Here is a 15,572-nt window from a genome sequence, read left to right on the forward strand (position 1 = left end):
GTCCCTTTTGTTGACCCCTGGTTTGAGGGATGTGACCTCAGGAACACACAGAAGGTACTATTTAATGATGACATTTGACTAAAAATAAGAATCAGGCTTTGAAATTTAAATAAATTAGATCAGATAAATGGCAATCCAGGAAGCTACACTTCAACTTATTCAAGTTTGCACCAACTGGGCAGGTGGTTGGCTGCATGAGACAGAAATCTGATTACAGTGGAGGAACCGAATAGAGATTTATTTGTCTTCCATGACAGGAAGTCCAGAAGTTGACAGCCCAAGGCTGGGGCTCTGAAGTCTTGATGCCCTTAGCATCCTGGATCCCTTCAACCTTCCTGCTTTTATCCCAACGTGTGACTTTCAGTCTCCCATTCGTGATGCCTGCTGCACCTTCTTTGTGGCAAAATTCTACAAATTCCACTTAGCTTGGCTTAAAAATATATTTCCGTGACCTCATCAGAATAAGATTTGGGTTAGCTGTGCCCCTGCAAGCAGGAACTGTGGTTGCAGGTCCATGGATGTGTCGGCGGGGCCAGGACCCAAAGTGGACGGCCCAGGAGAAGGATGAGGATGAGGATGTGATCAGAGCCTTGGGGCCACGACATCTACATGGTGAGCCAGTGGTTCTCATGCTTGTGCATCAGAATCCTCAGGAGGGCTTGCCCAAACCCAGGTGGCTGGGCCTAAGCCCTGGAGTTTCTGTTTCAGGAGGTCTGGGCTGGGCCCGGGAGTCTGCCTTTCTGACAAGTCCAAGGTGACAAATGGTGTTTACAGAGAGAAGACGTGACACTGATGCTGCTGGTCTTGAGGGCTCCTTTCCACAAACTTGAGCGGGTCAGTGAACCTCTATGGGGGGGCCGGGGAAGGAGCTGGTTCGGTGTGAGGTCTCAATGAGGCCATTCTGCTGCCCGGCTGGGTCCATGCTGGGGGAGTGTGTGCGCCCCTTGTCTCTGGGATCTGGTCAAAGGCAGATTCTGATTCGGGAGGCACAGGGTGGGAGCAGAGATGCTGCATTCTAACCAGCCCCCAGGTGGGGATGCTGGTCTGGGACCTCATGTTGGAGGGACAAGGCAGCTGCTTGGCTAGCAGATCCCTTCCTCTCTCTCTGCCTGTTTCCGATCCCAGCTGCCTCTCACTCGGCCAGAGGTGGCGATGCATGAACAGTCTGGGGCAGGGTGTCGATATTTTTGTCACTTCTCCTGAGCTCTGGGGACTGACTCATTGAAATGACATTCTCAACTCTCTGGAAAGATGCAGGGCCAGAAATGGAGATGGCGGCAAATATTTTCTGGGAAACAGGAAGCCAAATATATATTTTTTCAACCATTATTTTCCCCTGATTTAGAGATTGCTTAACTCCCCATGAAATACGACTTTGAGATTACAGGATAAAATACAGAAATGATGTCCAAGCTCAAGACCATAGGAAAACAGCAGAAGGGCAAACACTGTGAGAAAACAGAGTCATAGTTTCTCTGTAGCATATTTCAAGTGCTGGATTTACATGTTATCAGCAGTGTGTATTTATCCTGGTTGTGGTAGGACCAGCTGGAGTTTTAAATATGCACCATGGACGATGCTGCCAGGATTCTCCCCTGCATCTGTTGACTCCGAATTCTTCAGTGGCCAGCTGGCCATCAGGAGCATAAAAGTGACATTCAGTTCCAAGGAGGAAGCATCCTTCCTCGTTGCCTGTGGAACATGAGATAAGTCTGTCCCCTTTCCTGGGGGGGTCCTTTAAGGGACTTCGGAAGGTTGGGTCTTGCTAAATGCCCCAAAAGTCCCATCCAAAGGAGAAAAAAAACCTCTAAAGAGAAGCCTTTGCCAGTGCTTCTCTGGGATCTGGCTTCAGAATTATTCCCAGTCTGAAAAGCATTCCCAGTGGTTTGGGTATGGGTGAATGCTTCCCCCTCCTTTGGTGGGTGGGCTGGCTCTGGGTGCAGGTGAGTGGGGTCAGGTACTCCAAGTGGGAAGCCACTCCCTTCCGCTCTTCCCACAGAGCTAGATGGAACCCCGGGCACCCCTAGGCCCATGGGTGGAAGTGGGATTTCTGAGTGATGAACTCAAATGTTGGCAGCCCCTTACCCCCAGAGCAGAGCTCCCTCCCCACAGCTCCTCTCTGTGACTCCTTCACTCCCCCGGGGGGCCCATCTGCCCAAGTTCCAGATGTTCTCAGTCTGTTCACCCGGGAGCTGCCAAACCATCCTGCAGGCCCGTTCTCAGACCCCCGAGGTCTGCAGTAGCTGGTCTGCAACCCTTTTTGATGAAAATAGGCCGGGTACCTGCATCAGCATCTGTGAGTCGCTGGAAAATGTCAATAATAAAAAGACAACTAACCCAATTAAGACACAGGTAAAGGATCTGAGTAGACATTCAGCTAAAGAAGACACACAAATGACCAACAAGCACATGAAAAGATGTTCAACATCATTAGCCGCCAGGCAAATGTAAATCAACCCACACTGAGAAACCAGTTCACTCTCACTAGGATGGCTAGAATAAAAAAGACTATTCTTTCCTCCATTTAATTGTCTTGGCACCCTTGTGAAAATTAATTGACTAAAAATAAATGCAAAAAGTTTTATTTTTGAGCATCTTTTCATGTGCTTATTGGCCATTTGTATATCTTCAAAGGGTTTACTTTTGGACTCTCAATTCTGTGCCCTTGATTTATGTCTTTCCTTATGCCAGAACCACACTGTTTTGATTACTGCAGCTTTGTAGTAAATTTTGAAATCAAGAAGTGTGAATCCTTCTGTCTTGTTTCTCTTTTCCAAGATTATTTTGGTTATTCAGAGTCCCTTGAATTTCCATGTGAATTTTAGGATCAGCATGAAAATTTCTGTAGAGAAATCAGCAGATATTTTAATAGAGATTACACTGAATCTGTAGATGAATTTTGGGAATTTTTCCACCTTAACCATATTAAATCTTCCAATCCATAAACATAGGATGTCTTTTCAGTTATTTAGGTCTTTTAAAATTTCTTTCAACATTGTTTGCAGTTTTCAGAGCATACATTTTGCACTTCTGTTAAATTTATTCCTAAGTATTTCTTTCTTTTTTAATGCTATTGTAAACGGAATTGTTTTCTAATTTCATTTTCAATTTGTGCATTGTTAAAATGCAAGCGATTTTTATGTATTGATTTTTTAACCTGTAACGCTGAACTTGTTTATTAGTTCTTATAGTTTTTGAATAGTTTTCTTAGGATTTTCCATATACAAACAAGACAATATCATGAATAAAGAGATAATTTTATTTCTTCCTTTCCATTCTGGATGCCTTTTATTTGACTTCCATGTGGAACTGCCCTGGCTAGAATCTAGCTCTAATCTCCAGCACACTACAGAGTGATGTGGTGGGAGCAGGCTGGTTTCTGATCTTAGGGGCAAAGCTTCTGGTCTTTCATCATCAAATATGGTATCAAATGTGGGGTTTGGGTAGATGCAACATATTTTCTTTTTATAAAGAATGGGCCAATAAAGTACTGTTAATTTTCACCTCACTTCTTCCTTCAAGTCTGGCTGAGAGTGAATATTTAGTTAAGCCTGCATTCTGCTACAGTGGCAGACTGTTGTTTATTGAGTAACATTTGCTCACCAGGCATTTAATTTCCACTATTAGATTCGTATGTTGCTGCATCACCACAGAGACTTAACTTTTGTGTCTGTATTTTAACATTGTTATGGCTTATAAGCATAATGTTTTTATCTTTTAAATGTCTTTCTTCTTAATATCTAAATTATTATACTTAACATCCAGGTTAAAAGTAATACTGATGTATTTATTAGTCAAGTACTAATAGTGATTATACAGTTTTTACTCTTCTTTGTACGCGGGCCTCTCACTGTTGTGGCCTCTCCCGTTGCGGAGCACAGGCTCTGGACGCGCAGGCTCAGCGGCCATGGCTCACAGGCCCAGCCGCTCTGCGGCATGTGGGATCTTCCCGGACCGGGGCACGAACCCATGTCCCCTGCATCGGCAGGTGGACTCTCACCAACTGCACCACCAGGGAAGCCCCAGTTTTTACTCTTCTTAAAGTTTCCCTTCTAGATTCTGATGGCAGTTTTCACAACAATTACCTTGAAAACAACAATGGTTGCAAGACGGTGTTCTTGGAATCCTAGAAGAGACACTCATATGCCCCCACCAATGGCTTCCCTGAGGTCATTACTTGGCTCTATGTGTAGACAAGCGCCGTCCAATAGCAATTCCTGCGATGATCAAGTGTTTTCTCGGTAATGTTCAATTTGTAGTCACGAGCCTGTGGGGTACTTGACATGTGACTAGTGAGACTGAGAAACTGAATTTCTAACTTTAATGTAATGAGTTTTAGTTTAAATAACCACAGGTGATTATGGCTATTGCATTGGACAGGGTATGCACCCCTCTCCACCCTGTCCTGTGTCCTCAGGTGCTAGTGACAGGCTTTTCCACCCCGGGGGGCCTGGGGCTCTTATCACCAGCAACAATTGGGAGTCAGTCCCCACTTCTCACAGTCCTGAAGCCCTGAGCACCTGGAATTGTGCATTTCCACACATCGGTTTCCTCCTTCCCCACGGGAGACGCTTAAGTTCTAAGTCAGAGCAGGGACAGCTGCCCACGTGCTCTGGAGAGAAACACTGCCAAACAGGGTCTTCATCAGGGGACCTAGGGGTTAACAAGTCTATGAGCAGGTGTTCATGTAAGAACTAGAAAGTTATTTTCTACGTCTCTTAAGAAAAAAGCTGCTTGCCACACTTGATGAAGCTCTTTGGCTAAGGGTGAATCAGCTAGAACTCATCCGTGAAGTGACCCAGCCTGGTGGTGGCCAGACCTGACGCTTGAACGTTCCTCAACTCCTTTAAGGGCTGGCACGGGCTCAGAGGGCCCCGCCCTTCGTTTACGGCTTTGTCTCGTCGCCATAGTCCTGAAATCTTTTGTAAATGCTGAACAAAGGGTGTGGCTGGTCCGGTCCCCTTTCCCGTCTCACGCGCCCACCTCTGAGGTCTCTGCAGGGGCGAGTTCCAGCCGGTGTCTGGAGGCCCCGCCCCGCCCCGGGCCCGTTGCACCGAGACAGCCTCTCCAGGGCGGCCAGAGTCGTGACCCCTGACTCAGCTCTGCAGCCAGTGGGATGTCAGGCCAGCGCCTGGCCCGTCCCCACCCTGGGCTGCGCGGCTCTCCGATCTGGGGGTCTTTCCTTCCTCCTCTTGGAGGGGCAGTCGCTCCCACTCCGGGGACCCTCAGACCTCGGTGTCCCTTTTCGTGGGGTACCGGGGGGCAGCGGGATATTCAGGAGGCTCTGCGCCCGCGGGCAGGCGTCAGGGGGTGCAGGGGACCACAGTGCCTCCCCCCTTTCGCTTTCGGAGTGTCCCCGCCCCGCCCCCTTGGTCACTGCGGTCAGTCTGTCCGCCGGCAGGTGCCTGTCTTCCGCAGGTGATGACACCACACTCTCCTGTTCTTTCGCAAGTCCTGGGCTCTGCTGGGCGTGGGGGCCCGATCCGCGGGTAAGACGAGGGGTCCGCGTGTCCTGCCCTGGGAGAGGCCTCTGGGTCCCCACACTCTAACCCTTTTAGCCCAAGTTCGAGTTCACCAACGTCTTTGGTTTCGTTTAGAGTTCAACAGCGCCGCCGCCTGGCGCGTCGCAGTAAGTGACCGCGGCGGAGGATAGCGCAGGGTGTTAAAAAAAAAAAACGTTTGCCCCTCACCGTTCTGCTTTGGACCCACCCCTCCGCATTCCTGATCCGAGAGTGAGCGGATAGGATCGCGAAAGTGACAGATTCCAGTCTCCTCCCAGCGCTCCCCACCCCGCGCGTGCCCAGGACAGCCCCTCGTCTATGTCCTTTGCCGTCCAATTGGCATTTATGTGCTCCTCTGTGTCAATCTGATTGCTCAGCCAAAGGGAAAAACCCTCAAAAGACAGACCCTCCCTGCAAGGGCACACCACGGGTCCGTCCCTTTGGGGGTGCTAGTTGCACTGTCCCTCTGCGATGCTGGAAGAACTCAGACCGAACAGGCTAAACTCGCTCGCCCCTACAGGGCTCGGCGGGAATTCGCCTGCCACCACTTCCGAAGGGTGGCAAGACCTTGCCGCCCTGACAGTGTCCCCACGACTTTCTCACGCGATGAGATGAGGTCTGGCCGTGGCAGCTGGCGCTCAGGGACTCGTGGGTCCCCACTTGGGGACCGGGTGTTAGGCCAGTCCTCCTCCTGTGAGCGTGGTCGCCTTAGCCACGCCCGCTGTCTCCAAGCACCTCCTTCTCCGGAGCTAGGCACCCTGGCCGGGGAGGGTGTGGCTCGCTCTCCTTGCGCTCGTGTTTTTTGGGGAAGGCCACGCCCTAGGCAGCCCCTCCCAAAACCCTCTGGGTGGCGGGCACCTCCTCCCGCAGCCCTGCAGGTCCTGGGCGCTACATCCCCACCTCTCATTGCAAGCCTTCCTCGCCCAGTCTCCTCTTCCCAGAGCTCCGCAATCCAGCCTTTTCCTTGAAATAGGTGGTAACAACACATTGATGAAGGAAAAGAAAGAGGACTGGAGATTAAGGAGGGCTGCGGGTTAAGCCCCTTGTAGGGCTGCACGCGTGCGGCGGGTCCTGTCGCCGTGCTGACAGAGATGCTGTCCTCCCGGGAGCCTGCGCTGCTGGCCCCGCCCGAGGACCTCCCAGCCGGGGCCGAGTTTACTCATCCCCGCGAGGTGATCCCGGGCGCGAGGGCGGGCGCAGGGCGTCCGGAGAACCCAGTAATCCGAGAATGCAGCATCAGCCCTTCCCACCAGGCACTTCCTTCCTTTTCCCGAACGTCCAGGGAGGGGGGCCGCGCACTTATAAACTCGGGCCCTGGCCCGCCAGCCTGTCAGAGGCTGCCTCGCCGGGGCTGCGCGACGCAGCCGGACGCGCCTAGTCCGGGACCGACGCGAACGGCTGTCGCCGGCGGCGCCCTGCGCCTCTCAGCCCCGGCCGGGCCCCTGCGCGCGGCGTGCGGACACTATGCTCCGCGTCCTGCTCCTCGGTGTGTTGGCCCCCGCCGGCCTGGGGCTCCCGGCGCCCCCGGAGCCGCAGCCCCTCGGCAGCCAGTGCGTCGAGCACGACTGCTTCGCGCTCTTCCGGGGTCCCGCGACTTTCCTGGCCGCCAGCCGGGTCTGCGAGCAGCTGCGGGGCCACCTGATGACCGTGCGCTCCTCGGTTGCAGCGGATGTCATCTCCCTGCTACTGAGTGGCGACGGCGGCGATGGCCCGCGGCTCTGGATCGGCCTGCAGCTCCCGCCCGGCTGCGGCGACCCGGGGCACCACGAGCCCTTGCGCGGCTTCCAGTGGGTTACGGGCGACAACCGCACCAGCTACAGCAGGTGGGCGCGGCATCACGACGACGGGACGCCCCTCTGCGGTCCGCTGTGCGTCGCCGTCTCGGCGGCCGGGGCTCTGGCACCGGGAGAGCCGGCCTGGGAGGAGCTGCAGTGCGGCGCGGAGGCCGACGGCTTCCTCTGCGAGTTCAACTTCGCCGCCTCCTGCCGGCCGCTGGTTGTGGAGCCCGGCGCCGCGGCGGCCGCCGGCGTCTCCGTCACCTACAGCACCCCGTTCGGGGCCCGCGGCGCGGACTTCCAAGCGCTGCCGCTGGGCAGCTCGGCCGCCGTGATGCCCCTCGGGGTGAAGCTGGAGTGCGCGGTGCCGCCCGCTGAGGCCGAGGCGCGCTGGGGCCGGGAGGCGCCGGGCGCCTGGGCCTGCAGCGTGGAGGGCGGCGGCTGCGAGCACGCGTGCAACGAGAGCGCCGGGGCGTCGAGCTGCCTCTGCCCCGCCGACGCCGCCCTGCAGGCGGACGGGCGCTCCTGTGCGGTGCCGGCCGAGCACCCGTGCCACCAACTCTGCGAGCACTTCTGCGTCCCCGGCTTCCCCGACGCGCCCACCAACTACACGTGCATGTGCGCGACGGGCTACCGGCTGGCTGCGGACCAGCACCGGTGTGAGGACGTGGATGACTGCACGCAGGTGCCCAGTCCGTGCCCGCAGAGCTGTGTCAACACGAAGGGCGGCTTCCAGTGCCACTGCTTCCCCGGCTTCGACCTGGTGGACGGCGAGTGCGTGGAGTCTGTGGACCCGTGCTTCGGCACCAACTGCGAGTACCAGTGCCAGCCCACGGGCAGAACTGACTACCTCTGCATCTGCGCCGAGGGCTTCGCGCCCATCCCCCACGCCCCGCACAGGTGCCAGATGTTCTGCAACCAGACTTCGTGCCCGGCCGACTGCGACCCCAACAACCTGGCGATCTGCCGGTGCCCCGAGGGCTACATCCTGGACGAGGGCTCCGTGTGCACGGACATCAACGAGTGCGACAACGGCTACTGCTCTGGCGAGTGCCACAACCTCCCCGGCACCTACGAGTGCATCTGCGGGCCCGACACGGCCCCCTTCGGCCAGGCTGGCACCGACTGTGACCCCACCAAGGAGGACGGCGGCTCTGGGGCGCTCCCGGGCAGCCCGACTCCTGGCGCCACCCCTCCACCCTCGCCCCCGCCCGCGGGGCCTCTGCATTCCGGCGTGCTCGTTGGCATCTCCATCGCGAGCCTGTCTCTGGTCGTGGCGCTTTTGGCGCTCCTCTGCCACCTGCGCAAGAAGCAAGGCACCTCGCGGGCGGAGCTGGAGTACAAGTGCGGGGTCCCCTCCAAGGAGGTGGTACTGCAGCACGTGAAGACCGAGCGGACGCCTCAGAAACTCTGAGGGACCTCCCTCCCTGGCCCAGGTGTTGGGTGGCCTTTTCCTCCCTCCTGGGCCTCATTGCTCCTCCCCTCTCCAGCCTTTCTCTCCCACTACCCCAAAGCACCTTGGCTGGCGTCAGAACTGGAGAAGACGCTCGCTCCCCTTCTTTCGCTGCTTCTACACTTGGCTATGGGGGCGGGGGGCGGGGGCGCGTTGGAAGAAGTATGGCCCCAGCCATTTCTATGATGTCATCGGACAAGTGGGCAGAGTTGGCAGTTTTACAGTGACAAGATTGCGAAGTGTCCGATGCCCTCACCGAGGGGCACAGGAGGGGTGAGTGTTCTTGGTTGGCGGCCTTGGGGCAGACTTCATCCCAGTGGACTAAGTGGAGTGTAATTGAGTCATAGACAATGACCAAGATATTTATTTTTTAAGTATTTTTTATTCTTTGGCTTCTTTCCCTTACCCTTGTGTTTCCGGCACCCACTCTGTATCTCTCCCTCCTTTCTCCCTTCCCCTCTCTCCCCTTCCCTGTCTATATATTTATGTGCTCCCACTTGTCACGGGGCCCTTATACTATCTTTTCCAGCCCTCTCGCATTTATGAAGCCAAGCGGCATTTCAGCCCTTTCATTTCTCCCAACTTACCCCTCCCAGGAACTCGGCCAACCCACCTGAGCCACCCTACCTGTATTGGACCCTACTTCTGCCCTTAGCTGTCTGCCTGGGCAGAACTGTTATGTGAAACAGGAACAAAAACACTAGAAATAAGAATGCTTGGGGGGCTTCCCTGGTGGCGCAGTGGTTGAGAGTCCGCCTGCCGATGCAGGGGACACGGGTTCGTGCCCCGGTCCGGGAAGATCCCACATGCCGTGGAGCGGCTGGGCCCGTGAGCCATGGCCACTGAGCCGTCGCATCCGGAGCCTGTGGTCCGCAACAGGAGAGGCCACAACAGTGAGAGGCCCGCGTACCACAAAAAAAAAAAAAAAAAAAAAAAAGAATGCTTGGGAATTTGTTCTTTCAGCAGATTTGCTAATTTGTCCTGAAATTTCAGGCTTCCACAGCAATATCGAGGTTAAGATGCGAAGGGCATTTGTTAGACTAATGTTGCTGGACTATCACAGGAATTCAACACAAGGAGATTTTCATTTTTATTTTTAAACAATGAACCTCCATTTTATTGTTGTTGTTGTTTGGATTTGGACTGAAAAGTAGTCATTGTTGTTAAGCTTCTTATGCAGTGTCTTTTCCCGTTATTATTATTCCTATTATTATTATTATGAGTTCTTTTTGACAATGTTGAAAATGTTCACATGGTTGCTCTAAACTGAGAGAAGATGGAAGCACCTCCCGGGAGACAGTGTAAGAAAGTTTTGAGCTGCAGGATTCATGCCAATGACCATTTGGACTCTCACCGTTCTTGTCATTTGTAGGCCCCAATAAAACCAGCTCTACTGGTTTCTTGAATTTGGGAGCTTGGGGATGCAGCCTGGAGCGTGGCCAGTTAGGGCCTCACCTTGATCAGGCCCTCGAGAAGTTCTCCCAGTTCGGAGGGGCCTTCTAAGCCCAGCCATTTGGAACGTGGTCCAGGGACAAGAGGCTGGAGCTGCCCCTGCCAGCTGGTTAGAAATGCAGACACTCAGGCTCCATCCCACCTACTGCACGAGAATCTGTATTTTAATGAGACCAGCAGGGGGTATATTTGAGGAGAGCTGTTGCAGACAGCTTCCAACATTCTGGAATAGATTAACTATGGATGAGTAATAAGTAGCAGGCCAAGTCAGGCCCTATATTCTCAAGAAACTGAGGAATTTTCCTTTTATAGCTTTGCTTTCTGGTAGAAGAGCCTAGGTACACACCTTTAGACATTGCCACACAGGGTGTTTGGTTCAAGTAAGCTAGGAATGAAATGCTTCATGCTTCTGTGTATGGAAAAAAGCGTATCATGTAAATGTATCTTGTGTAATGCAAAGGTTTTCCTCTACCATTTTGTAAACTCAGCACATTTGTACATAGTTATTTATTTATTGGAGATAAACTAGAACACAGGCAAAACTCCTGCTTATGACATCACAAGTGGAAAATAAACAAATAACAGTGCTCCTGGGTTTTGTATCTGTTCACCTCTCTCCCCCAGCCCCCTCATTTTATGTTATTAAACGAGGCTCATGGACAATGTGGATGCCGAGAGGAGGCTTTAAAGGCTGCGCCCCCACCCCATCACTAGCTCCGTCTGCTCCAGGCTCCATCTCTGACTTTCAAAGACCTTTCCAGTGGAGATTGTTTTCACTGTAGAAGGACTTCATGTTATGTCTGTATGCACAAATATTTATTTTTTCCTTCTGTAACCATAACAACTTCATACACAGGACTTACGCCTAAGTGTTTTAAAATATATTATAGGATTATTTGTTGGGACGAGTTAAACAGTCCTTCTTGGGGCATCTCTTAGAATCTTGGCTGTGTGTCCCTCTGTGAATGGTTTGGCATTATCTGCTCTCAGAGATATGCAAACACAAAAGTCAGTCTGTGGCTCAGAGACCAAGGTCTCATGCAGTATTAAATCATCCTCATTTCTCTTGGAGATAGGAAACACTGTCTTTTTAATACACACATTTCCTGGGCCCCCTTTCCTGGGATGGTGAAACTGGCTGAATTTTATATGCAGTGTTCTGAAAGTTTTCAGAAAGCAAAAGTTGGAAGAAAATTGAATTCAGTCAAATATCCAAATATTTTTATACATTTGGATCATGCCGAATTTCTCAGTTTTAATCTGAGTAGTTGCTGTCGTGAAGATGCAGTTGGAGATGTCAACGTCCATCCTGGATGAAGGAGACGGCTTTGGGGTGTGTGTGGAGTGGGTGATAGGCGAGGGGTGCCTTCCCGAGACGGCCAGTGCAGCAGTGTTGCCCTCAGGACTCGGAAGGCTAGCAGAAAACCAGATTCAATAAGAGGTATGTGTGAAGGAAGAACTCGATGAGTGGGAGAAAAGCAGGTGCGGATAAATCATGCTGGGGGTTGAGAGGGGAGAGTGATACCTTACCAATCATCCTCACCACCTACCCTTCCACTTTTCAAAAGGGTCTGCTCCCAGGAGCAGTCAAAATGACTGTCAGGGTCTCATTGCTTTAGGATGTCTTCTTCCAAAGAAGAGATCCTTTCTCAAGAACACAAGAAAACCAAAACACGCTTTCAAGACTCAGAGGCAAGAACCCTTACTGGGGCAAACCTGGGTGGCCCTTGTGAAATGGGCCGCGGGCCCTGCCTTCTATTCACATCGTTGTCATCCAGGTCTCCCAGTCTCAGCAGTGGTGTGCGGTGTGTGCTCGCTGATGGCGTTCCAGGGTTCATGGGGCCTGGGGAAGAAGGCCAGGGTGGATGAGTCAGAATTTGATTTTATGACTCAAATGACTTTTTTGCCCTCAGACCGAACCGCTTGGATCAGTTCAGCAAATATTTGTTGAGCATGTGCTCTGTGACTGGTGGGTGACAGGCATGGTGACAAACCCCTGCCTTGAGAAGCTCGAGCTCTGGAGGGGGAGACAGACATACAACAAACAATTCCTGCCCCCCACCCCCACAAACTGGAATCGCCTCTGAAACAGTGGTAGGAGCATGGGGGAGGAGAGCACAGCACGACAGGGCTGGAGAGCCTGCTGGGCCAGCTGACAATTCTGGATGTGAAGGAGAAGCAGGGGTCGGTGAAACACAGAGCTGAGGGCAGAGCAGTCCGGGTGGAAGGCACAGCACGTGCAAAGGCCCTGTGCTGGGAAGAGTCTTGGCAGAGGGTGTGGAATGAGGTGAGCAAGGAGGAGGGGGTCCAGGATGAGGCTGCAGATGTGGGATGCAGAGAGAAGAGTGGAGGGGGGGACCATAGGTCAGCTTAGAGATGTCGAATTCTATCCTCGGTGCAAGTGGAGGAGTTTCATAGGAATGCGCTTGTGCTCCATTTACTCACGGAAATCATTTGAGAAGGTAACACCTACTTCTAGACTTATTCACATGTCCCCACGGCAACACTTGCACAGTTTGCATTGTAAGAATCCAGCAGGGCCACCAAAGAGTGTGGGTGTCATGCACCCCAGATCTGAATCCCAGCCTGACGTGGGTGGTCACGTGGCCATGGGCACCACACAACCCCTAAGACTGGGAGTACCCCGGTGGCCTAGTGGTTAGGATTCGGTGCTTTCACTGGCATGGACCGGGTTCAATTCCTGGTTGGGGAACTGAAATCCCACAAGCTGTACATTGCAGCCAAAAAAAAAAAAGAAAAAAGAAAAAAACCCTAAGGCTGTAAACAGGATGCCGGCCCGGCCCCCTCTGGGGTTTCCATGAGGATTAGGTGAAGGGAACTGGCCCAGGTCTGGCACACAGCAGGTGCTCTATAAACGGGGCATGTGCGACAATGAACTGGTGGGTGTGTAAGTGGATAAAGCAAAAGGACATGTTGGGATCTGGAGTGTCTTGAGGGCAAGTTCAAGGTTTCCAGAAAGTGGAAAGCGTTCTTTCCAAGCATGGTGTGGTCAGGTGGAAGGGCTGCTGTCCCACCTGGGCACGTGTCCTGGTGGGGTCTCAGGCATCAGGCAGAGCCGCAGGAGGGGAGGCTCGCACAGCGGAGATGCAGCCCCTCCTCAGCTGTAAAATCCATTTCAAAGACCCATTCTCCCTGCTTACAGGCCCATCAAAGTCTGGCAGAGCAGAGTCCCCTCTACTGTGCTCCTAGGTAGGCCACAGAGGAGGAGTGACCACAGCCCGAAGCGCCCTCCAACTCCAGCTGCCACTTGGGGCCCCAAGTCTAGTCACACCAAAGAGGAACATGCCAAAGAGGAAAGAAACTTCAGTTCAAAACAAGGGACTGGCCCTGTGTCCACAACTGTCCCGGTGGGACTCTGGGCCAGTGCCTGGCCTCGCCCGCCGTCTGTCCACCACAGAGGGCACCGCAGGGGGCCGTGGGCCTGGGCACCCAGCCCCCCGGGGAGTCACAGGCCCCTGGACTGTAAAACCCGCCCTTTTTAGCAAAGAGTTCTCTGAGTCCTGAAGAGCACACATTCGTGGAACTACTGCCATCATCAGTATATAGAATATGTTCATGACACCAGAAAGTTCCTTCCTGTCCTTCCCCCTCTACTGATGCTGGAGTTGTCTACACAACGGGCCAGATAAAGCCTTTTTCCGCCCTGATGCTCGCTTTGCCCTTAGGATCTCCCTGAACCAAGGACCCTGTGTTTTCATGTTTGAGTCACAAAGACAAGATTTTCCAAGGAATGACCAGACAGACAGCTTCTCTTCCGTTTCAGCAAACAGGTTTTAACAAAACGCAGCTCACATGTCTCCCAAGACCCTGCTCATTCACCCCGCGTTCGGGCCCGGGTTGACCGAAATCCTGGCAGCCCACCCGAGTGTGTAAAGACACACAAAGCAAGACGGGAAGCCTGCACATCACGCATTTCAGGGAGGAGGGGCACCTTGAGGCACGCAGTAGGAAGTCAGGAAATGCTGCTGCCCACGGGATCCCAAGGGCCCCCCCTGCACGGCCACAGTCCCTCCTGAGGCTCCTGGGTGTGACCTTCTCATGTGGACTGGGCAGGCGGCAGAAGACCCCCAAGCTCACAGTGGTCGTGTGTCGAATGGGGGTTAATCATTATGTCATCTCTTCGAGGAAAACCGAGGTTACGAAGAAGATAGGAAAACATGTTTCCGTGGTTGTCGTGACTCGGTGGGGGGCACCCGAGCACATCTGAAAACATCCCTGACCTTCTCGGCATTTCTTTGGAAAATAATACAGGCTACGCCTGACTCTGTCTGTCTGTCTTGTTCAGAATGTGTGCCCGGGTTCAGCGCTATCTCTTTTTTGTTTTGAGAGAGCCCTTCTTCCTTTTTTTGGTCAGCAGGCTCAGAGGTAGGCAAACAACAGATTTCCTCTCACAAGAGAAACGAAATATTGTTTTAACATCGGATTCTAACAGAATCAAAATCCTCTTCAGCCTGTTTTGAAAGTGTGATTGCGAAAGACAGAAGGACCCTGGGGATGGTTAGTTCAGTCACGACCGCTGGAAATGGTGGAAACAAAATGGGGCAGCAGAAGCAGCAGGCTTTCGGGGATCCAGTGGAAAAAAACCCCAAGATTCCAAACTGGGGTCCGTGGTGATGACGCCCCCCCCACCCCAGGCCAGACATGTCCCCCGACTGCACCTGAAATAACGTTCTCCTGAGCAAGACATCCACGAGCTGTACCATCCTGGGAAGCCCCTCTCCTGCACACTCGACTTAGGGCAGGGTTTCCCTGTCCTCCTGGAATCTTCTCCTGTCCTCACCTGGAGGCCGGCCCCAGCTGCTCGCTCTGGGCTATTGGACTCAAGCAAACCTTCCCTCGGCCACCCAGTGAGGAAGAGGAAGAGGAAGACGGGGCTTGCCTCAGTCTCCTGTACCCTCCCCCCTTCCTTCTGCCTCCCCCCTTAATTCCTTTCGATTTCCTTGAGCCCATGGACCCCTACTCCTGCAGCCGTGCCGGAGATCCGCAACCCCCGACCCTGCACTCTCGTATTGGACAGATGGTTCGTTGTTCAATTCATCTTGAAATGGTGATCGAAACCGGAAGCACCACTTTTGGCCCTTCTCTGCCAGCACCGACTCCCCCCTTTCTTCAAGCTTCTTCGCCCTTGTCCTAAGAGGTAGGACTTGGGGAATCCCACGGGAACAGGAGGAGAAAGGGAAGCCCGAGGGCACAGGGCAAGGCCCCCTCTCTGTGGTTTGTCTGCATCAGCAGAGCGAGGGAATCAGCCTCGATCAACGGGGCTGAGACGATGCAGCAGGAGCCCAGCAGCCGGCCGTCCAGGCCGCGACGGACAGATGGGGCTGGGTCCTGAGGAAGAGCTGGCTCTGCGGGGCTGCGGGGGAGCTCTGA

The 15,572-nt window shown here is 53.5% G+C and overlaps 1 protein-coding gene and 1 long non-coding RNA gene across 2 annotated transcripts; one reads left to right on the forward strand and one right to left on the reverse strand.

Moving 5' to 3' along the window:
- Positions 1-6,125: 6,125 nt before the first annotated feature.
- On the forward strand, positions 6,126-9,445 carry THBD (thrombomodulin). The gene has a single exon (XM_032606743.1). The coding sequence runs from the start codon at positions 6,966-6,968 to the stop codon at positions 8,688-8,690; it is 1,725 nt and encodes a 574-aa protein (XP_032462634.1). The 5' UTR covers positions 6,126-6,965; the 3' UTR covers positions 8,691-9,445.
- A 221-nt stretch (positions 9,446-9,666) lies between these two features.
- LOC116740803 lies at positions 9,667-15,031 on the reverse strand. Its single transcript, XR_004345952.1, has 3 exons — positions 14,861-15,031; positions 11,888-12,024; positions 9,667-11,595 (listed from the first exon to the last, which is right to left on the reverse strand). It is a non-coding gene; the product is annotated as an uncharacterized LOC116740803 (long non-coding RNA).
- Positions 15,032-15,572: the final 541 nt, after the last annotated feature.

Source organism: Phocoena sinus, chromosome 15 (genome assembly GCF_008692025.1).
Source record: "Phocoena sinus isolate mPhoSin1 chromosome 15, mPhoSin1.pri, whole genome shotgun sequence".
Taxonomy (NCBI): domain Eukaryota; kingdom Metazoa; phylum Chordata; class Mammalia; order Artiodactyla; family Phocoenidae; genus Phocoena; species Phocoena sinus.

Coding starts and splice junctions, on each gene's coding strand:
- THBD (XM_032606743.1), top strand. CDS start 6,966: ATGCTCCGCGTCCTGCTCCTCGGTGTGTTGGCCCCCGCCGGCCTGGGG.